This window comes from Rhincodon typus, chromosome 25 (assembly GCF_021869965.1).
Source record: "Rhincodon typus isolate 14 chromosome 25, sRhiTyp1.1, whole genome shotgun sequence".
Classification (NCBI taxonomy): Eukaryota; Metazoa; Chordata; class Chondrichthyes; order Orectolobiformes; family Rhincodontidae; genus Rhincodon; species Rhincodon typus.
The window spans coordinates 10,974,655-10,999,364 of NC_063356.1; the positions used below are offsets into that span (position 1 = coordinate 10,974,655).

Sequence of the window (24,710 nt, forward strand, 5' to 3'; positions counted from 1 at the left end):
GTTGCTTTAAATTCTACCCAGGCTGCAGTCAGTATTTTTTACTTCATGGGGGTCAATTACCTAGTCCCAGGAACTAATTTATACACAGCAAGCTCCCACACATCACACCGTGACAACCAGCTAATTTGTGTTTGGGTGGCTAGTGATGTTAACTGAGACAAACATTGGTCAGGAAGATTGATACAGAGCAATGGGAGTAGAACTGGGCAGTGCCAGAGATGGACAACCAGAGAAATGTGGGAGGAATTACTGGTTACTTGTGTCAAATATCAGGAAATATCTTACCACAAAACAAGATAGTAGTTACTGGTGATCCTGACCAGATCTGGGCTGGGGGATGGTTTTTGTACTTTGTGCAGACTCCCATTCTTCATTGCAACCCACTTTACAATATCTACCAGCCTGCCCAGTCAAACTCTCTGTAGTAGAAATGTTGCAGCAAACACTTGGATTTCTTCACTAAAAACTGTCCTCCCCTGGTCTCCAAACACACATGGCCATATGATCATTTTCTTCTATCCTCACCACATAGCCCACAGCCCTTCTTCCATCTCTGTTAAAGTCGTAAATACAAACTCTCAAAGTTGTAGCCAAATTACCAACTCCAACCTCTGAGTTTCCACTTAAACACACTGAACATTTCTATCACAAATCATTCACAGGATATGAGCATTGATTTCCCCTCCATCATTGGACTCAAAGGTCTGTTAGCTCCCATCTGAAATACAACTGAGTGGCCTATTAGCCCATTACAGAAAAAAAAAATCAAGTCAATTAAATTGCTTCAGGCCTGGAGTCACATATGGAGCATAGACAGCAAGTTCAGATTCATTCTTATGGTAATTCAATAGCAGGTTTAGTGGGGGAGGGGCAGTGGGAGAGGAAGTGGTTTAATCCAGTAAGTACTTAAAAAGTTGTACAATCTGCATTAGGTAGCTCTGCTTGAAAGAACTTCTGCAATAAGCAAGTCAAAATTTGCATTTATCTTAAAGAGGACGTTGTGAAACTTGACAGGGTTCAGAAAAAAAGTTAGTGAGGATGTTGCCAGGGTTGGAGTGTTTGAGCTATAGGGAGAGGCTAAATAGGCTGGGCCTATTTTCCCTGATGTGTCAGAGGCTGAGGGGTGGGTAATCTTAGAGGTTTATAAAATCATGAGGGGCAATGGTGAATAAAAAGGTGGTGATTAGTCAAAGGTCTTTTTCCCAGGGTGGCAGAGTCCAAAACTAAAGGGCACAGGTTTAAGAGGAGAGGGGAAAAGATTTAAAAAGGACCAAAGGGGCAACTTTTTCATGCAGAGGGTGGTGAGTATATGGAATGAGCTGCCAGAGGAAGTGGCAGAGACTAAAAAGGCATCAGGATGGGTATATGAATAGGAAGGGTTTAAGAGGGATATGGGCCAAATGTTAATTAGGATATCTGCTCAGCATGAACGAGTTGGACCAAAGGGTCTGTTTGTGCTATATAGCTCTATGACTCTATAGAGAGGAACCATCACAACACTGCCATCTACTGGACAAATGATGAGACAACAAGCATTTGTAAGACAAATCCCAACAAGGTTGGAGTGACCAGGGAAGTAATAAATCCATGTGAATGTACACATTTTCAACCAAAAAAAGCGAGTTGGGTTTCACAGGAACCAACGCTGAAGGCTCCTCAACATACCATCAAGAACATACCAAGTTTCTGAAGATCATGGGGTGTTTTTTGTTCACTCATTTTATGTTGGTGTCACTTATTGGCTGGCAATTATTGCCCATTCCTAGCTGCTCCTGAAGGTGGGGGTGAGCTGCCTCTGGATTTGCTGCAGCCCATGTTGCCCCAACTTACAAATGGTAAGTGGCATCCATATGATGTAGACTTATGTTAACCATAAACATGCTAATGATCACTAACAGATTGTGTTCAGACCATTGAGAAACAAAGTATCTCATTTGTTATATTTAAAGTAGCATGAAAATGATACCCAGGACTGGATGTACAATATTTTTTCAACTCATTTGAACTTTTAATGAATGTTTTCAAAACAAAAAAGTGTTTGTACTGATGTGTTTCAGCAGACTGAGGAATTTAAATTTCTTCATTACTTCTTGTTGCCCCATTTGGCCATCTTATTATTGAATGGCCCCTTCATGAAGCGGTCAGATTTTATATATGCTGCAATCTTCTCTAAAGCCTGTAAAATTAAGTTTTAAAAATTAGACATTTGAGAGCATACTATGAAATGTGAAAGCACCAACAGCTGCAAGTTCCCTTTTTATAAAGCATCCTCATTACTGTCAGCAGCTAATTTGGAGCAAAAATTGCACTTCCCAAAAAAACCAAAAATTGGTGCAACACTGAAATCCAATTGCAGGTATCACTGGTGAGCTGGCTCAGGACTCAGGAATGAAGATTGACTCGTTCAGCTATATCCTTTTATTCTTAAACTATTCAAAATGGCACCAGATTGCAGCAACAATTGAAGCTTTTCACTGTATTTCAGTGTTGTTCACTGCAGAGTACAAGTGACAATACATCATTGTCATTGTAGCTCCCTTCGAGTAGGGTTTAGCTTTTGTTCAACACTTCCACAGCTGCACAGCCACAACCAGAAACTCAGCATTTTAGCGAGCAGCAGGATACAATACATTTCAAACTCTACCTTGCATTATTGCTTCAATTCAGATACTGAATTTTATAAAAATTCACCTTCCCACATTACCTCCATCACCACAGGTCAGCAGTTCAATGATCCTCTCATTTTCATGTTATTACTTTGATTTTATTCTAGTCAATCAATTCAATGCTTAAAATGTGGCCAGTTCAAATTGCAGAAAGTGATATAAAGAGAGATCTTGACTTGCAAAACATTAGGACACCCCTCAAAATCATATTTCAAAATACAGCCCTAGACTGTTCAACATGTCCTGATAGTTTGAGTAAAATCCTTTATTTTTGGCACCTATACGTACTTAAATAAAGCATGAGGATTAGACTTTGACCCTAAAACAAAATTTTTTTTAAAAAAAAGGACCAGTTGGTCTGTTAACCTCTCCCTGTGCGAGCATGGTGCAACTTCTGCAGACCACGACAGATCTAGAGAACTATACAATTACTCAGGTTGAGGGCAATCCCAGATACTTAGGCAATTCAGTTTGGATGAGCATGCTGTGCATTTGTTTTAAAGATGTATTAACTGAATTAGAATTGTATTATTGCACAGCAATAAAGTCTTTTGCCCATAAACAGCTGTAAACCAAATTTCTTACCTCAAAATGCTCAACAAAGTCCTTAAGGTTTTGAAACTCATCTAAACATTTGGATTCAAACACACGATGCTCATCAAAGAGTTCATACATTAGAAAGTCCACAAAAGTGATCTGTAGAAAGTTAAAAGAAAAATTTAAAAAAAACCAAGTCTCTTATGAAGCTTGCAATGAGATTGAATTCAAGTGAATAAAAGGGGCTTATCCTCAGGTAAACAGCATAAAATTTATAACACTGCCAAATTCTATAGGTTAAAACAACAACTGAATGCCATAAAGTCCAAATTAATTTCTTTACCTAAAAGCTGTGTATATTTAGTTTGTTTTATTTCATTCACAGACCATGGGCAAGGCCAGTAATTATTGCCCATCTTAATTTCCCACAAGAAAAGTGGGAGTCAGCAGTCTTTGGAAACTGCTGCAGTTCATGTTGACAAAAAGGTGCTCCACACCACACTTCTTGGCGGAGAGTTCATTCAAACATTTTTGTCAAATTTCTAAAAGACTCAAAGCTTAAGCTCATCTTAAGCTGCTAACTACAATCCAGATGGGACACTAAAGCCTCAAAAGTAATGCAAGGGAATTCCGATCCTAATGCCGGCCGTCTGACAGGGCTCCCTGCCCAAAATGAATATTGAGAGAGAACATGGAGACTTGTATACTAATGTAGAAACAAGTGACTCAAAAAAGGATGGACATTGGCATATTGTAGCAACCTTTCTATTATTTACATTAGGAAATCATCCACCTTCAGTGTAAAGGAATGGTGGTGCTGGTTATATTAATGCTGTATTGCAGCACATTACTGAACCAAATATTGTTTACTGCCCTGTCAAAGTCAACCAATGTGTTCAGGAATACGTTGTTCCATTTCAGATTGATTTCAGTGAAGGACAGAACTGGAACCCAAATAAACTTATGCTCTTAAACCTTCCATATACAGCACATTGCCAAATTCAACAAGTGCTCTCCCAGCCTGATACTATAAATCACTTGCTGTTCAATTTCTGGGGAACGATTTGGGACTAAAGTAGTGCCGGACAGAGGGAGTGCTGAACATCCCAGATTAAAAGTCCAATGTGAAGAAGTGAGCACAAAGATGGTTCTAATCAACTTGTCATTACAAACTTCTGGAGTAAGTGGGACTTTAACCAGGCAGGGCCTGAAGCTGGGCCTCCTGGCTCTGAGATAGGGACACTCCACTACATCACAGGAACCCCCCATTGTGAGCACAAGTATTGGATTCCAAACCCTGTAATCCAACACAAAGAGGCTATGCAGCCCATCATGCTCTCTGCATAGGTTTTCTCCAAGCAATTTACTTTTTTCAAAATGATATTTTCTATTCAACCAGTTCAGAGATATCATTATACACCTCTGGAGCAGGTGGGATTTGAACTGGAGTCTTTGGACTCAGGCAGGGGTACTACCACTGCACCATAAAAAAAAGCACCTTGTGAGTACAAGCCTGTCTCAGGTATTTTCAGGGACCAATGTTCTTCCAGGAGGGTGAAACAGCTTCAAGAAAAAGATGGAGATAACTGAAATACCTCCACCAGAGGCCAGTATCCGGTCACCAAGTCACCCCTTATTTACACATGCACAATACATGGTCTCTGATCAGCCAGCTCAAAGCCAGTCCCTAGAGTCCCAAGCATGTCTCAAATTAATTCACATCACCTGAAATCCAAACACAATTACCAAAATCTTATTCAGTTACTGATCTTTTTAAAGAGTGCTGGACAAAGGTTTGATCATTGCTGGGATTCAAGCAAGGAATATTGGGAAGCCTAGACACAGAATAGGCTAGGAGAATAAGAGCAAAAAGTAAACAGGATGAACATTTAACAAGTCTGTAGCTGGGGTTTTAACAAGGATGTTCTAAATGTTGGTGTGTATCTTTAAAAGTTGCAAGCAATGCTGCAAGATTTTAATGGTTTTGAATGCTTTGGAGGGCTGACAGTCTTAAATTCATTACCCTCTAACCAGTCCAGATCTGCCTGGGAGCAAGTTATTTCTGGAGAGAATGCCAGAGAGAAACAAAAACCCCACACATACATAAATATTTAACTGAAAGAAAATGCTAAAGCATTGTAAATCCATAACAATTGTTTTACTTCTACCAATAGTATAGCTTCTGTTTTGCTGCACCCAAAGTACTGAACTATTTTTTATTCATTTGGGAGAGAGTCCCTAGTGGTCCTTGAGAAGTTAACAGTAATCTGCCTTAGGTGAACCACTGCAGTCTATTTGGTGTAGAGACAGCCACAATACTTATGGCCAGTGTTCCAGGATTTTGATCCAGTGACACTGAAGAAGTGGTGACATATTTCCAAGTGAGGATTACGAGTGTCTTGGTGGGAGGGGTGGTGCTCCCACATATATATATGCTATCATCTAGCAGGACAGAGGTAATGATCACAGATTTGAAAGGTGCTGTCAAAAAGGAGCATCTTGTATTTAGTACACATCACTGCTACTGAGCATTGGTGGTGGAGGGAGTGAATGTTTGTGCAGGTAGTGCCAATCAAGCAGGCTGCTTTATCCTGGATGGTATCAAGCTTCGAGTGCTGTTGAGGCTGCACTCATCCAGGCTACTTGGAGTATTCCACCACACTTGACTTGTGCCTTGTAGATGGGAATCAGGGTTTGGGAGTTACTTGTTGCAGGATTCCTAGTTTCTGCAATGCTCTGTAGTCACAGTAGCCAGGGAGACTGACATTTCCTGTCATTTACATGGACCACGTTTCTTGGGAATCGTCAGCCCAAGCCTGGATATTATCCCAGTCTTACTGCATTTGCACAGAGCATGTGGAGGGAGTTATGAATGGTGCTGGACATTGCCAAAGTGGGGATGTGCACTGCCTGTTCTGATGGAGGAAGGGTCATTGAAGCAGTTTTTTTTTTAAAAATATAAATTAAATTCATTCACAAGGTTAGGGAATCACTGGCTAGGCAGCATTTATTGCCCATCCCCAATTGCCCAGAGGGCAGTTCAGAGTCAACCACATTGCTGTGGATCTGGAGTCACATGTAGGCCAGACCAGATAAGGATGGCAGTTTCTTTCCCTAAAAAAAAAAGGGACATTAGTGAACCAGATGGGTGTTTCCCAACAATCAATGGTTTTCATGGTCATTAGACATTTAAATTTCAGATTTAAAAATTCAATTCAAATTCCAAAATCTGCCTTGGCTGGATTTGAACCAGGTGGACCAATCCAGTGATAATGCCACTGTCTCCCCTTGAAGATGGTTGGGCCTAGGACCCTACCTTGAGGAACTCCTGTACAGATGTTCTGCACCTGAGATGACTAACCTTCAACAACGCAAATTATCTTCCCAAGTGCTAGATATGACTAACCAGCAGATAGCATTCCCCAATTCCCATAAATTCCTGTTGCGTTGAGCTCCTTGATACCACAGCCAGCCTCATTATAATGTCATTCACTTTCACCTCCTCTTGAGTTCAACTCATGTATAATCGAACCAAGGATGAAATGAAGTCAGCAGCTGAGTGAGTGACCATGGCAGAACTCAAACGGAGCATTCATGAACAGGTTATTGCTAAGCAAGTACTGCTTGACTGGACTGTTGGTGACATTTATAAATTTGTTGATAAGCTAAAACGAAGACTGGAAGGAATTAGCTGGGTTGGAATGTCCTGATGTGTACAGGATATAGCTGGACAATTTTTGACTGTCAGGTAGAGGTCAGTGTTGAAACTATACTGGAACAGTGGCTATGAGCATGGGTACTTCTGGAGCAGAAGTCTTCAATACTATTGCCAGGATGTTGTCAGGGTCCATACCCATTGCATATCCAATTCCTTCAGCCATTTCTTGACATCACACAGGAATGCATCAAATTGACTGAAGACTGGTATCTGTGCTGCTGCAGACTTCAAAAAAAAAAAAAGAGGAAAAAGGCTAAGATGGATCATCCATTCAGATTATTGTGAACGCTTCAGCCTTCTCTTTGCATTCATGAGTCGGGCTCTCCATCATCAACGTTGGGAATATTTCAGCCTCTTTCTCTAGCAAGTTGTTCAATTGTTTACCACAATTCCCAGCTGGACATCACAGGACAGCACAGCTTAGATCTGGCCTGTCAGTTGTGGAATCACTTAGATTTTCTCAAAACACTACCAGAGACAACTGGTGTTTCAGAACAACACAGATTGCCAAATGGAGAAGTTACCATATTTACAGATATGCTGTTTTAGTCCTGTGTCAATGGAACTTCATTGCTCAACTTCAAGAGCCAAACTGCAACCATAACTGGACAACCACTAAAAGACAAGTCAATAAAAACCAAACAGGTAAGAGTGGGTCTCAATGTGGTGACTGTGAGGAGACAGAAAAAGAAACAAACACTTACCTTGTCACCTGCAAACCAAGGTCTTTTCCCCAGAAAGTCAGAGAACTGCTTCAATATGTTTGGCAGGCCTTTCAGATAATCAGCCTTCAGGTCTTCCTGCAACAAGTTAGACAACAAATAGTTACTTTCTCAAATCCTGTGATCCAGATTATCTTCTGAACAACAAACGTGTGGTTGCACAAAAGGTCATCACCTTGCAAGTACTAAAGTTGCAGGAATCCTGCTGTAGAAAGGGGCCAAAAGTCTGAATGTAGCTAGGAATTATTCATCTGGAATTGGCAACACTTCAGATGTAGAAGGTTGAAAGCCCATTTTGTTTTCAAATTCTCTTTTTGCACAGGTCACCACAAAAATGTTGTTTAATAAAAAAGGATCATACTAAACAAAACTGCAACTTAAAATATTTAATTCATGCTGCAAATTAATCTACGGCATCCCATGACTCAAATGCTAGACCATTTATCATTCAAGAAGGTTTAATTACCAAACACCCACCTTCAGAGCTGAGCTAATCACCCAAGGCACATATATATCAGCGCTTGATTCAAGGACAAATTTTAATTTAGCACCCACTGGGGAATGGAATGAATTAGTTCATAATTTATTGAACCAGTAGACAGTTGCAGCACTAGAACATTTACAGCCACTGAGAAGCAGAGTTCACTTGTAAAGACCTCTATTTCACCAGGACAACTTCCAGCTGCTTAAATGTGGCAGGGCAATAGTCCCCCATTCAGTATATGGCCCAGTGCCCAATTGTCACATTTGACATGTTGGAGAAAATGTGGCATGAGTCCAAAAAGGGGGTAATACTGACAACTGCATTAAGCACCACTCCCTGTGATAAGGTTATGTAGACTAGGTGGGTGAACAGCTTAGGTTCTCAAAGGGAGCAAGACCCATCCAGGTCCTTCTCAGTCTGTGTTACAATGTCTATCAGAACTGTTAGATGGTTGCCAATATGCAATAAATGCACATCTTGTTTAAGACAAATTTCTTCCCATTAGGTTACTGAAGTGGTTTTCCTTCACCAAACCAGCCCAAGTGGGCCCTCTAGACCACTACCCTAAAAGAGAATGATGGCAGCAAGCTAACCCCATGGTGAACATAGTGCAGACAGCTTTATGCAAGATGGAGGTGTGCAGTGAGGAATGGTCATACAACACCAAATACAATTAAACCACTCCTTGTCAGTGTTCATCTTTGCTCGCAGAAACAAAAAATAAATTTGCAAATATCAACATGTTGCTGCACTCCATACAACTCAGACTTCAAAGCTTCCTCCCTGAGGAGGAGTCAGAAACACTAGTTAAACAGCTAGCTCTGGATTCTAATCAGCTACTGTCCTCCATTCTTGTGTGCCTGTGGGGACATTTGCCATTTGTTATAATTATAAATCCGGCCATGCACAGAATGGTCCACCTCTTTTCACTTAAGTGAACTAAAAATAATGACATTTAGATAATAGATGTAATTGGAGTACTGCCTCATGTACCTAACTCCATGATGACGAGTACGTAGATGTGTTAGATTGCAGTTTGAGGTGCATAGAAATCTACAGAATCTTTCCCCACATCTCTCAAAGTAAGTATTGTGAAACTTCTCATAGTAAACCTGGAGAAGATTCAATCACTACTGAATGCTCACTTCAACTGTGGGTGGGCTGAACATCCTGCGATGCATATTCCTGCTGCCAAGGAGCAATAGTCTCCCTGTAAATGTATAACTGGTAAAAAAACAATGGACAAATTCTTAAAACAAAAAGAACCCAGTGAGTTAATGTGGTGGCTCCAGTATCAGGTATTACTGAGCCTTTTCTACATCAGGAGTGATCGGGAACTTTCACACATCGTTCATGACACCTGAAGGGAGTCCAACAAAGTATCCAAAAGCAAAGCTCATGGTGAGTTTTCTGTGGTATTTACTCTTAAAAAGGCTGATCATTTCTTTCAATGAAGTGGTGATTGCTGCAGAACGATGAAGTATGATGAGAATACATACACATGCTCATGACATTGTTAATCTGAGACAAATAGCCATATACTATCGAGATTGATGGGACAGGAATGGTAGAAGAGTTGTCATCACCAAGACCAGTACCTACAGCCAGACAATAGTCACTTAGACAAATTAAAGACAAAAATGCAACAGACTCCAGAGTAGGGGCACATGGAAGCAGCCTCAACAGCACAGGATAGATACTGACACCCATACCTCCTGCCAGGCAGAATCCATGAGGACTGGCCTATATAGAATCAGCTCGAGCCAACATTAAGTTACCATCCGAAAAGTTAACATTTCTCTTTCCACACATTGCAGACTTGATCATTCTGGTATTTTCTGCTTTTGTTTAAGTTGCATTACATCTGCAGCAAGGATTTCACATACTGTTTAAAAGGAGGTTAACAGCACCATCCAGTGGCTGCTGTTGGTCCTGCAAGTGTTACCATTATAGCGGTAGTTAATTCAAATCAGTAACCGCTTGCTTTCACACAGGACATCAAACACTGAGGAACAGAAGGAGATCCGAGGGCAAGTGATCAAAAACTTGGTCAAGGACATAGGTATAGAAGAGGAGAGAAGACATCAAGGGAGGGCAATCCAGACCACAAAATGTAGACACAGCTAGAAGGTATAACCAAATGGTGGAACAATAAACTTCAGGGATGTTCTAGGTCCAGAATCAAAAAAAGATCAAGGAGATTTCAAAAAGATTGTCAGGAGAGAGGAAATGCAAGAAGCAGGGAAGGGCCAGGTCACAGATTTAAAACAAAAGATAAATTTGGTGAAAAATAAAAAAAAAGGTGTCAGTGTTAATTTAATTCAACCAACACAAATGGTTCAAAGTTGACAAATTCTCAGGACCTGATGATCCCCATCCCAGAGGAGTTTCGAAAGAAGTGGCTTTTAGAGGAAGTAGATGATCATCTTTCAAAATCCTAGAACTATGTCTAGAGACAGGAAGGTCCCAAATGTAACCTCATTGAGCAAATAAGGGAGGCAGACAATAAAGGAACTAAATACCTGATAGCTGGTCATGTTTTTCCACACAACTGATGCTATCCATTATAATGGACATAACAGCACACTTCCAAAATAATGATCTGATTGGGCATAGTCAACATGGCTTTATAAGAAGGAAATCATGTTGTACAAACCTCTTAAACAGGATCTTACTTGCAGACTATACAAGAAGGATATTATTTGGATAATCAGAAGGCTTTCGCTAAGGTCCAGAGTTGGTCAACATAATTACAGCACATAGGATTAGCCATAGATGAAGGATTGGTAAACCGAAAGCAAGCAGAGAATAGCAATAAGTGATTTGTTTTAATGTCAACAGACAGTGACTAAATCGGGCACCTTGAGAAGCAGTGCTTGGGCTCCAGGTGTCACAATCCAAACTCAATGATTTGGACATGGGGATCAAATATAATATTTCCAAGTTTGTGATTGGCAGAAATCCCAGGAATGGATTTGAGAGGGTGGCACAGAGAGGCCTCAAGAAGATGTAGGCTGGTTGAGTGCTTGGAAGGACACAGTAGATTGGAATATAATGGGGTGGGAGGTTATCAACTTTGGTACAGGCATAGAGTATTTCCTATAATAGTGAGAAATGGGATAGCACTGGCATCCAAAGAGACCTGTGTGGTCTTGTTCAGAAGTCTGAAAGCCAACATTGATCTGCAACAAGCAATTAAGGCAAATGGTGTAATCATCTTTATTGCAAAGTGACTCAAGCACAGGAGTAAATACATCTTGTTTCAATTGTCTAGGGCACTGGTGAGACCACACTTGGAGCACTATCAGGACTGTCCTGCCAAATTTGGAGGTGCCATGAGCTCTCAAGCAAATATGTTGACCAGGTCATTTTTCATTCTATTACTTTTCCCAACCCCATGTATAAATCACTGGAATCACCAAAATGGTAGAGAAGTGAAATCAGACTGTATGGAAAGCTCAAAAAGTTGCAATGGGAGCCTAACTTTAAAGTGGATCACCACAACATGAAAAGCCAGTCCAAAGGTGTGCAGGTTAGGTGGACTAGCCATGCTAAACTGCTCAGTGTCCAGGGAATGTGCTGGCTAGCCACAACAAATGCAGGGTTATGGCGTATGGGTGGGCTGCTGTTTGGTGAGTTGGTATGGACTCAATGGGCTGATTGGCTTGCTTCTACACTGTAGGGGTTCTATGATTCGTACTCACAATCAAGAAGTGGACTGAGATAGGGACTTTAGGAGTATACAAGCCTGCCTTCAGAACCAGCACAATCTGTGGAGGAAAGAGAGCCTGTATGGAGGAGGAAGGTGCTGAGGATCCTGTGGTAAAACCATCACCCCCTTCAATCTAGCACCTGTTGTAGCTGAGGCTTCCAGAACATTCTTCTGGGCTCAGTTACAAATGATGCTTTGCACACTGGTGGCTTGTCCCCATCACTGGGGTACTATCTCCTGTTGTACAAAAGGTCCATCTCCACAGCCCCAAATCAGAGACAAAACCAGAAACAGAGATCCCACACCAATCAGCGACTGAGGGAAGTGTACCATCACTGGGCCCCAGACCAGGTCTCAGTGAAAATTAAGCAGTGCATGGAGGGAGAGAAACATGGCAGACTGTCCCCAGTTCAGTACAGGCAACCTGTCTCTTGACAAGATCATAAGTAGGAAGAGCAGGAATAGGGTATTCAGCCCTTTCAGTGTGCTCCACCATTCAATGAGACCATGGTGAGCTGACATTAGTTCTGAGGAAGGGTCACCAGACCTGAAACATTAACTTTTTCTCCTTCACAGATGCTGGCAGACCTGCTGAGCTTTAAGAACTTTGTTTTTGTTCCTGACATTAGTCATGTCCACTCTGCTACCCTTTCACCATAACCCTTGACTCCCCACTGATCAAGAGTCCACCTATCTCTGCTTTAAAATATGCAGAAGGACATGCCCCCACAGCTCTGTGGCAAGGAGGTCCAAAGGCTCAATACTCAGAAGAAATTCCTCTGGCATTCCTTTATTCTGAGACTAGACTCTCCCAGGAGGAAAAACATCCCCTCAATATTTACTCTGTCAAGCCCCTTAAGAATCCTCATTCTTATAAACTCTGAGTAGAGTCCCATGAGATGAGATGGAACAGAGTTTTTCACAGGATATGGCAACATGGTAGAACTTCATACTAAAAACACCAAGGCCAGAGGGGGCTGCAAGGAGCCAAACCCCCTCGACACTATCAAAAAGGAAAGTCAAAAAAGACCAGTGAGATGTTGGGCAGCAGGTACTACTTATTACTAAAACACAGGCCTTACACTGCTCCATAGACATGTTGTCACTTTTCCATTAAAAGAACAACCTTCCAGGCAATTCCAAAAGCTTTTACAGCATCTTTGAAGTTTGATGGCAATGCTGTGTAAATGGAGTGGTTTTGACAATCTTTTCTAGTGCCCAAGCCTGGAGCATATTTGCACAAATACTTTTTCCTCTAAAATCCCACAAGACCAAAATGCTACTCAGCTTCTCAATAGCTACGTCTGCAACTTCCAAGTTTCCATTTTTCTTGTACTTAGCCTCAAACTTTCAGCCTTTTCACTTGCATACAAAAGCACCTGCAGCATCAGTGCCAAAAGTAAAAATTATTCATCCCAACTGCTCAGAGGTGTCAATAACACATCTGAGCAGCTATGTAGCTGGTAGCCTACATACAAGCCGATGTATCCAAGTAGGAAAGCAAATTCTGTCAGACTTGCACACAGAGTTAGTCACCAACAGTGGCCAGGCCTTCTCTCGACTGGAATGGAATGACCTTGAAGACAAACCATTCAGGGTCAATAAAGAACAGGCAGTCTTAAGGTGCCAGGCCAGCTATCCCATAGCACCACTACTCTTACCTGGTAATAGCAATTTGTCTGGTAATACCAACACCAGCAAGATGCTGCAAGCCAGAAGAGATGGAGACATGGGAACCTGGGTTTTAAAAAGTTCACAAAATGGCTCAGCCAATAAGATGATTCTGACCAAGTATAAGTTATGTTTGAAACCAGCTTGTTTGGATGTCACAATGCCCCCAAACAGGTGGGACTTGAAACCCAACCTTCTAGCCTGGGGACAGGGACACCACTAAGCCAGAACAGCCCACCAGAATGGCCTTCCCTATTTTTTAATATTGGAAGTTGTTGACATCATTACCTATCAAATAGAAATACTAGAACAGACCAACAACATTCATGGTTATAAATCTGATGAACGGTCCCCCCAACCCAAAATGTCAGCTTTCCTGCTCCTCTGATGCTGCCTGGCCTGCTGTGTTCCTCCAGCTCCACACAGTGTTATCTATGACACCAGCATCTGCACTTCTTACAACCTCATGGTTATAAATCTCCAGTTTGGATTCATTCCTTCAGGTGGAAAATGGTGTCATTAATACATCACTAAACAAGAAAAGGTTTCCTAATTTGCAGGGTGCAGTTTGCTGGTTTTGATTGCAGTGACTAAGCCAACTTGATCACATCAATGTAACAAATTCTAAAATGAAACATCCAGCAAGTCTGTTGTTTGTTTTGTGATCCAAGATCATTTTTGATCATAAAATAAGCCATACTACACAGGCAGGAAAAATTAAACAATCTGAAAAGCCAACCAGCCTGAGGGAGGTTCTTGTGGTTTCTGCATCTGAGGCAAGTTCATACAAATGTAACAGTTAACAGTCATTGACTACTACTAATTAGTCAGAAATATTATTTAAAAAGGGGTACTCGAGTGTGGATTTTACAATGCCAGTGTTTGAAAATGGACTCAAGGGATAGCTACACATGCCTGTTCCAACACATTTCTCTACATCAGATGCTTGTACCTGAAGGATATCTTACGTAGGATAAGAGATCAGACTATGAGCTGCTAACTGGTGCCGAAGGGGAAAATCCTCTGTCTGACAGGACACAATGGAGAAATCAGAAGTCTGCCTCAGAAATTATCAGCAATAAATTTCCACCTAGACAGGCGAACCAGCTAAGAATAATTACAGAAGGTGATAAATCTGAAACAGAAGCAGGAGTACTCAGGTCAATCAATTCTCACGGAGAGAAAAAGGGGCAGCACCAAACAACCCATTCTGCTCTCCCCAATGTTAGCTGACTGACTGCCTGCCTGTTTTACTGGTCATATTAATACTGTTTCAGTAGAAAATGACTGCTTTTCAGCCATTTCTCCTCAGAGAATAAATGTTACTTCCCACAATAAAAAACAACATGCAAACCAGCATGCATGAAGCCCACACAATATGAACATTTGTGCTGCTGTGCCTGTGGGAGACACAGGAGAGCGAAGGAGTGTGCATGTTGTAATACACCCTCTGGGAGTCAAGTTTGCAGACTGTCTGTTCAGTGCAATTAAATAGGACTGAGAAAGGGCTTCAGTGAAGAAAAATGTACTGAAACTGTTTAACATTTGGCAGACAGGAGAAGCAAATTTATTTCAGATTAAACTGAAGGGGATTTTACAAAGAATTTGCATACTGTTATGAATTAAAAAACAATCCTGCAGTGACAAGACTATACCGTAACCATCTGATTACTTAGACAAGTTGGTGTCAGAATGGTTAGTTCTAGTGAATAGGGGTTTGAAATAAGGAGCAATCCAGGGGAGCTGGCCAGCCACCTGTCTGCACTTTACAAGGGCAAAAATATGGGCAATGGGGCTGAGGGGAAACAATTAATGGTCACCAACCGCATCTGAAAGTCAAAGAAGGAAGCAACACTCAGTGATAGGACCCAAAGAGAGGAAAAAAGTCTGAAGTGGTTAGGAAAGGAGGCACTGGGGAATCCAGCACAGCTCACTTGGTCCATCATTGATGTTCTGAATAGTTGTAGTCATTGGCCAAACGGATTGTCAAATCAGGATCAGCTACTTTTCTTTTTACACTGACCATCCCAGCAGCACCTGCTACTGGCAATAAAGCCCCTGAGCTAAAAACCCCAACATGATTCTTAGGCAGTGACTCTTGTAATGGCAGACAGCTATGGTGATTACTGTTTTAAGAATGGAGGCAAAACATGTTCCAAGAATTACAGAAAACACAGCTACACATCAGGGAAGGAAAATAAATGGAATTTTTACTGAAGGAGAGAATAGAAGGAAATCTAAAAATAATATACATAACAAGTATGCATAGGATTTCCATTTTGAAATCTCATTACCACATTTTAGAAAAACGTGAGGGAGGAAAGAAAGAGAGATTAGGCAATGTGTAATTTTCTGCGTTTTTAACTAAACTAAATGAACAAGGTCAGAGACAAGTGATAAAATAGGTAATCAGTTGGCATTGGGGCATAAAGCAGAGTGTCAGAAGGTGCAAAATGATGTTCCACAAGCATCAGTGCTGGGACTACTTATCACATTTTACATTAAAAATTTATAGTTGAAATGAAAATTGCAGTTTCTAAAAATTTGTGGATGACACCAAACTGTTTTCTTTTGGGAGGTGGAACAATCAATACCAAGGAGGACTGCAAAACAAAAAAAATATGGGAGGACATTAATAAACAGCAGAATGGGCCAACCACAAAAAAGTTGAGATAAATGGGCAATTGTTTACCTTGTAACTTGGTGCAGGATCAAGGACCAAAATGATCTCCAAGTACAAATATATTGTTAAGTGCAAAAAAAGTTGTACCATAGGTTAGCAACATATGAAGAACGAACAAACTGATCACTAGGTGTTATTTCTTGAAGAATAGAATTCAAGTGTATGAAAAATCATGCTAAACCCACAATGCTGTCAAATGAACACTCAATAAGAGTACAGCAGCAGAACTGATTGCTATATGAAAGATGCCTTGTGTTTTTACCTTGTATAAGGGGAATACAGTTCAGTATTTGAGTTGTGTTCTGACTAGTGCCTTGCACAGCTTTTGCAAGACCTCACTATTTTTATTCACCACTCCCTTTGAAATAAAGGCAAACATTCCATTGCTTTCTGTATTACCCATTAGTGTAGAGAGGTGACCTTATGTAGATCCTTAAAAAGGATACAAAGCAGATATTTCCTCTCATGGGGAACTGTATATCCAGAGGTCATACATGTAAGGTAGTCACCAAAAAAACTCCATAGGGAATTCAGAAGAAACTTCTTTGCCTGAAGAGTGCCAAGGATGTGGAACTCATTAACATAGTAATTGGTTGAAGTGAACTGTCTGGATGCATTTAAACAGTTGCTAGACAAGCATTTCAGTGAGAAAGACTAAATGGCTATGATAAGTCAATGTAGATGTTAAAGATATGAGTTGCAAGTGGAACATAAATCCTGGCAAAGAGGTGATTAGGGCGAATGGTCTGATTTTTGTGCCATTTATCCTATACAATCAAATGCGAGATCAGCACAGCATAACTGGAGACCTGTACATTCAAGAACAATCCATCCCCCATTCCCACCTTGTACATCTACAAAAAAGATGTAAAATTCAGTAACTGATTGCTGAAATAATAGAACTCACAAAATCAGGGTTGTATGCAAGTCGGACAAAGCCCATGCGGAAATCCATCGCCTGGTTCTCCAACATATCGACACGGATCTTTTCATCCTCGGTCTCACCCACTGCAAGCAGGCGGAAGTTAAACAGATTTATCCAGGTGAAAACAGAAAACAATGGGGCATCCACAAAACTACGGCAAGTAACATGACACTAAACTAAATACAGAAGACAGTGAACATTTACATTGACTTTGTTACAGCATTGTTTGGTGTTAATTGAGTGGCATCTTGGTAGGAGGTCCAAGTGACATGGTGAGATGGTGGCAGAATCAGGAAACAAGTACACCGAGGTCTGTCTCGATGTCAGGAGCAACTTGCATCAATTTCTTTTAGACTTTTCACAAGCAGGGTCATGAGAATCTTACTAAAAAGAGTGGCAAATTCCCAGCTGCAGGTGACCTTTGAATGTTAAGTGCCTTGTAAATGGCTAAGCTCACCTCATTAACATTCAGCCTCCCATCTTACCAATGAAGCTTGACAGTGAGAAAACTTGACACAAAAACCAGAGTTTCCATGTTGCAGATTCAGCTCACCACCTGCTCCAAAACAATTTCCATGGGCAGTAAATGCTGGCCTAACCAGTGAATCCCACATTCCATGAATGAAAAAATTCAGAAGAATGCCTTTTTGTTTCAAGCAATATTATTAGACAGTAATTTGACAGGCTTGGCCTGAGGCAATCACAATACATATTATTTCCTGTTTAACAGGTTTCAGATGGAAATACAAACCAAAAAGTCAAAATGCATCTGACCTAGCAGCAGAGAGGGGAAGATAATAATTTAGGAGTCTGATTTGCATCCTTGTTACTGTATTCCCAAAAGTGCATCCTGCATTTGCTGCACCCAAAAGAAAGAACGAAATGTTCTTAGTTAACGCCATTAAATCTAATGAGGTTATTTTGGATGGCAGGCCAGGCAGCATCTGGAGGAAAGGAGCAGTCAGTGTTTTGGGTATTACCCTTATTGATCTGTTTGGAAACCTGCAGCTCACTTAAGAATTGTTCCACTTACAATTGGAGAGACTGTAACTCACATTTAATAAGGAATTATCATAGACTTTGCATTGCAAGGGTTGAGAGAATTATTCAAATATTACTGCAGTTCTTGGATATTTACAAGAGAATAAATAATGAGACTGAAAAAGTAACTTTAAATTTAGAGTAAAGTTATTTTCACAAATCAGATAGATTTGGAAAAAACCAAATGCATATTTTTTAAAAAAACACAATGTATTTGTGCATGCTACAAGCTTAGTTGTACAGAAACAACAGCTGAATTTTTGACAAGTTGCAAAGAAAAAGACCCAGGCTTGGAACTATTGAGCAGAGTAAACTTACCAAGCTTGTGTTTCCTTGCAATGTAACGCATAATCGCATTGCTCTGGGTAATTTTGACATCCCCATCAATTAAATATGGGAGCTGAAAGAGAGTTTTCACAATTATAGATGAGGGCACAGATGCAATTAGCAAGAGATATAACAAAAAAGGTTCTGCTATCATAATCTGCATTTTATCAGGGCAAATTCTCAAGATCTTTGAACAGGTTGTTTGTTGAAATAAATTCATATGTAAATCCATATTATTGCACAGGCAATTTAATTTGAAAGCAATATCAAACAACCATTTATTATTGTATTGATCCCTTTGATACATGAATGCTGTCCTTGGAAAGCTCTGAAAAATTAATTACCACAAAACCAGCAGATACTATTCAGTATACATCATTGGGAATTAAAATACCATTCATAACAAGATCAATGAGCTATTTATGATTTTTAAAACAAAAAAATTGATGTTTCTACAGCTCATTGCTTAAAGTGCAAGTGAGCAAGATACTATCAATATAGCTAACTAGTTGTGTTACTTTCCATGTATTCAGCATTCACCGGTATTTCAAATCTCACAGTAAGGAGATGGGGTGAGCACATTTTAAATGGAATCTGAGACTGATAATTCCTTGCAAGAGAAAGACAGGATAGAAAAATCAGTAATCCAAATCTGATGAACAACAAGAGAAACTACATCTGTTCAGTGGACTGGTAATCCAGAGGCCAAATCTAATGTATAGGCAGCATGGGTTTGAATCTCACCATGGGAAATGGTGAAATTTGAATTAAATAAAAACATGGAATTAAAAGCGAGCTTAATGGTGACCATGCAACTAATGTTGAATGCTATATACAAATAAAAATCCATCTGGTTCATTAATGTTCTTTAGACAAGGAAATTTGCTATTGCATTTAGGTCTGAGCAGAGGATGGCAAAGGCACAGCAAAAAGGTCAACTTTTAGTTGCCCTATAGGGAATAACTGATACCCACATCCCATGAAAGAATTTTTAAAAGGCTAGGATAATCACAAGAGTAAAAAAATACAATTCCTATTTTCAGTTTTTAAACCACCATTTTCCACAAGAAAAGGGCAAAGTCAGAGATTAGTGACAACACTTACATTTGGGAAATCCAATCCCAGCTTCGGCTTCACATCAAACCAGCAAGTTTTGTCATAATTTGGAGCTAGAAAACACCAAAACTGTGTTAACATATTGTCAGATTGAAGCTCATGAATAAGTCAGGCAGCTAAATACTCAATTCCCAAACACCTCCCCCCCCCACCCCAGAGAAATATACAGATTAAAATACTTTAACTATCACAATTCATGCTTAATATTCATCAGGATACAAAAAAATAACATCCAAAATACTTCCCTAGTCCTGGTTTCCTCTACTTCATACTGTGAAACAAACAAATTGGGAAAGTAGCAACATGGTGCACATAGTTATGGCAACATGATAACATTTTATGTTATCAAGAGGTCACTTTAAAATGACAGGATAATCAGTTTCTATACCATTGTTGCAAAGTGATCAGGAGTTTAGCAAGCCAGTACAAAAGAAAGTTATGAATGTAACAGTTTTCTGATTGCATTGTCACAGTAGATTCAAAATTCCTTTGATGTATTTGTTCATAGGATGTGGCCATCAGCAGCAAAGTCAGCTTTTATTGCTCACCCCAAAGTATCATTGAGAAGGGGGTGGTCATCTGCCTTTTTGAACTGTTAGGTGTACTCATGTGCAACAGAATGCTGGAAGACAGACAGCAAGCAACTAGAAAGGCAAATGGCACATTGGCTTTTATTGCAAGGAGAGTGGAGTACAAAAACAATGGTGTCTTTATAAAAAGAATTGTCTAAGGCTTTGGTGAGACTACAAAATGGGAGCTGTGTGAAGTTTTGATCTTCTGTAGAAAGGAAGAATACACAGCCTTAGAGGCAGCATCGTGATGATTCACTCAATTGGATCTTGCACAGTTGCATAACAAAAGGCTGATTAAATCAGGCCTTTCTGGAGTTTGGAAGAATGAGAGATGATCTCAATGAGATAAATACTTTCAGAATCATCTATGAAAGGTTGACAGTGATCCTCTGGTGGGGGAATCCAGAATGTGAGGAAGTCTTAGGATAAGGGGTTGATCATTTAAGATTGAAAGCAAGAAATTTTTTCAGAGGGTTGAGAATCTTATATTGTCAAGCCCACAGATGCTAATTTGTCAAAAAATATTTAAGGCTGGAATAGACAGACTTATGGTCTTTCAAAGACTTGAGCAGGATGGGGAGCTGAGCCCAAAGACCACACTATGGAGAGAGAAGCAGAAGGGACAAACTTGCAGTTTATTATTGCCAAGTCTGAAAACAGTCCAGGTGAGGAACAGTGATGTCTCTTCCATTGCACTGAAACATGCAGGAACAGTCAGTTGCTTGCCAAGTCGTACAAAAAGCCAAACGCCAAAAATAACTGCAATAGAATATTTGGAACATGCCAGAGGCAGGTGGTTCAGGAGTTCTCCAGCAATCCCAAGTCACATGAATAAAAGTAGGATACAATAGCCATATAAATCAGGGGCAGGAATAGGCCACTCAGCCCATCAAGCCTGCTCCCCATTAAACCTAGTCTTAAGGTTCAGACACAAGGGGGAACATCCTTCCCATATCCAAGGTGTCAACACCCCTCAAAATCTTCTGTTTCATTAAACTTGTCTCTTGATATTCTACATCCCAGCAAATACAAACTATCTTATCCAACCTTTCCTCATAAGACAACCCACACATTCCAGGCATTAACCTCAAGCATTTTCCAAACAGCTTCCAGCACATTCACATAGTGGAACATAAAACAGCACAGGGACAGGCCGTTCGGCCCATGGTGGTGTTGTGTGCCTATCTAAAAGGCCCCTTAAACACCCCTATCATATCTGCCTCCACCACCATCCCAGTAGCTTATTCCAGACTCCTACTACTGTGTAAAAACATGCCCCTCTTATTTTAATGCATGCCCCTAGTTTTAGGCATTTCAACACTGGGAAAAAGACCGTCAGCCATACATAGCCCCCTCAATTTTATAAACTACTATCAGGTCTCCCCTCAGCCTCTGCTGCTCCAGCAGAAACAACCCTAATTTGTCCAACCCTCTTCTGGTTATTCAGGGCCCTGAGCTAGAAGAAATTTCACATCATAACAAACAGACAAAAATTACCTTCTCCACATGAATACAACTTCTCTTCATATGCTGTTTCAGTATACTCCAAAAGGAAGCGAATTGGCTGTGCCAACTACAAAAGGAATTAAATCAGAGAGAGATTTTAGTGTAATTAACATTACACGACACAATTTTGTAACAATCATGAATTGGAAGGCAGGAAGCTAGAATTTGTTTGTAAAAAAATCAGGGAGAAGAGTGTGTGGTTCCTTAAGAAGTAAAGTACTTTAGGCTTAAAGATTTATACGTAGCTGAATATGTTTCCATTTCAGAACTGGCTGTACATATATCAATTGGCTGAGAGATTGGGAATCTTAGGCATGTTTTGATGTTTTGGCAACTAGCTGGAATCAGCCAATTAATTGAAACCAAGCACTTTGCAATTGAAAGCCAATTGAATTTAAATCTGATACAGTTTTGACAACTATGGGCCATTGCTATTGTAAGAAAATGGATATGTCATCCAAGGTATACAAGGAGGGGGTTTTTGAAAAATGAGAGAGAGCAAACTGCCATTTGAGAAATAAACTTATGGCTCTCAAAAAAGAGAAGCTCTCCAAGAAAGCACCATCTTATCCATAAAAAGGTATCACAGCACCTCTAGCTAAGAGTCCTCACAGAAGACTTCACAGGAGAAAATATCCCTCACAGCCAGATCAGTGGAAGAAAGGCGTTTATGACTTGAGAACAGAAGGGTATGTAGACTTTGACAGACTAAGTTTTAATTTATATTCTCATTACTTATGTTTATTGAAACAGCATACTGTAGAATTTGGCTCAGTTAGGGAAGAGCTGGTGGTTTGGGGGGGGGGGGGGGAATAGTTTGGTTTGTTAGTAATTCTGTCAAATTTGTTCATTGTTAGGGTTAAATAAATAGTTATTTGTTACTTAGAGTGAATATCAGAGATTCTCTTTCATTTAACCTCCACTTCTCTAACAGTTTAGGCGAGGCAAGCTTCACTGGGTGTTTCGGGTTTAATTATTAAAAGGCTTCCTCTACTCCCACCATAGCAGAGTGGGGCTTGCATTTGTTTAATTATCAGATGAGTTTGACCTCCCCTTCCTAACAATATTCAAGTAAAACAACAAAAAACCAATGATCATTAAGGGTTCTTAAAGACAGTGCTGTCTAAAAGATTTTACAATCATCTGTAATACATAAAGACAGGTTTTACAGAATTGCTCCAAGCAAGATAGAAACAATATAAGACAAAGACAAATGAAGAGAAATAAACTCAGGTCTGGCAGCATCTGTGGAGATAGAAACAAAGTCTGAAGTGGCTGAATATGCTTTTAGACAAATTAAGAGGATCAGAATTATTGCTGCAGTTGTTTCAAGATCAAATAGCTTCTTAACACATGTAACTGTGAATGCAATTTAAGCAGATTATCTGTGGCATCAGAAGTCAAGACTGCATTTGTGGAACCTCTCCAGATTTATTCTGGCAGCAGGCAGATTCAATTCAAATAGAGGGGTATGGTAAGAGATTATTAATCCCTTTAATGCAGTACTCTGAGATTGTTCAGGATTCTATTTATATTGCTTCTACATCTGGCTAGATGCCACTATCTTAAACCACTGAAGTGGTTACAGATTCAGGATTGAGAAAGGCAATGGTAAAGGCATGGACGATTATTTCTCAATACAGAACAAATCTGTACATGTTGCTGGAAGAGAGTTGAGCCAGAGAGCTACACACCTAAAATAAAACCAACAGGTTCATTCTAAGAAGGGAAAAACAGTTGACTTGGAAAAAGCAAAAAACAAAATTGCTGAATCAAACCCTACAGACAGGGGTTTTTGTTTAGCACCAAGATACCTCTATCCAGAATAAAAGCAAAATACTGAAAATCAGAAATACTCAGCAGGTCAAAAAAGTACCTGTGGAGAAAGTAAGTTTATAATATTCAACTCAAAACAAAACCCCAAAGATATCTCCATTGCTGAAGGAAAGTTGAAAAGTTAACAAAACAAATTGCTGGAGAGACTCAGCAGGTCTGGCAGCATCTGTAGAGATAAAGCCAAGTCAACATTAGCTATTGGAGTAACCACATGCATACACACTTCCACAGCATCTGCAGTTCTTTGTTTTTTTTTTCTGTCTAGCAGTTGAAAAGTTAATCGGTTTCTCTCTACAAATGCTTCCAGACCTGCTGTGCATTACTAACCACAACACAGAATGCTCAAGAAATCCAGCAGGCCCCCCACTAACAGTGCCAGACAAAATATTAACTGTTTTTCCTCTCTACAGATGCTGCCAGACCTGCTTAGTTTCCCCAGCATTCTCTGGGTGTTTCAGATCGCCAACATCCACAGTATTTTGCCTTTATAGAAATTTTACCAGCACTTCCTGTTTTAAAATGATTCTAACTAGCACTGGCACAATTTGAGAGATGAACTGAAATAAAGGGTGTCAGCAGAACTCTTAATCTACAAGGACAAGAGTCTTACAAGAAATCTTCAAATCCTACTATAGACATTTCACACTGGTCACCGAGGAACTGACTCCAAGAAAAATAAGCACCCTAGTTACCAGGCAAATTTATATGTTAGCTATTCCAGTAGTTACAATCGTGGGGGTCAGTAAGCTCAGTTGGATGGCTAGCTGGTTTGCCATGCAGAGTAACACCAACAGTATGGTTTCAATTCCCCACACCAGCTGAGGTTACCATGAAGGGCCCTTCTTCGCCACCTCCCCCAGTGACCTTCAGGTTAAACCACCACCAACTCCCTTCCTCCCGAGAGAGCAGTCTTGAGGCTTTGGCAAGTTTACCTTTAGTTACAATACAAAAGTCATTGTTAGTATGGGTGATTTTTTTTAAAAAAAGTATCACAGAGGCTGAAGATTACTTTGGTTAGCTCACATGGCCTGATGATCAAAATTCCAGTTTTCTATTCTGCCAAGTCCTCACAGTTGGCACAATGAGATTTCTTGACACCAGTTGCAAACTTGGCTAATGTTTTCCAAACAAGCTAGAAACAATGTAATACAAAGCACACAGAATCCTGTGTGCCTGTTCAATAAGTTACAGATT

At 40.2% G+C, this 24,710-nt stretch overlaps 1 protein-coding gene across 1 annotated transcript; it reads right to left on the bottom strand.

The window, feature by feature from the left end:
- Positions 1 to 1,986: 1,986 nt before the first annotated feature.
- LOC109931796 (glutathione S-transferase Mu 1-like) lies at positions 1,987 to 21,781 on the bottom strand. Its single transcript, XM_048612170.1, has 7 exons — positions 21,672 to 21,781; positions 19,591 to 19,655; positions 18,478 to 18,559; positions 17,101 to 17,201; positions 7,626 to 7,721; positions 3,252 to 3,362; positions 1,987 to 2,176 (listed from the first exon to the last, which is right to left on the bottom strand). Exons 3-7 carry the CDS (start codon positions 18,506 to 18,508, stop codon positions 2,084 to 2,086), a joined length of 432 nt encoding a protein of 143 aa, XP_048468127.1. The 5' UTR covers positions 18,509 to 18,559; positions 19,591 to 19,655; positions 21,672 to 21,781; the 3' UTR covers positions 1,987 to 2,083.
- Positions 21,782 to 24,710: the final 2,929 nt, after the last annotated feature.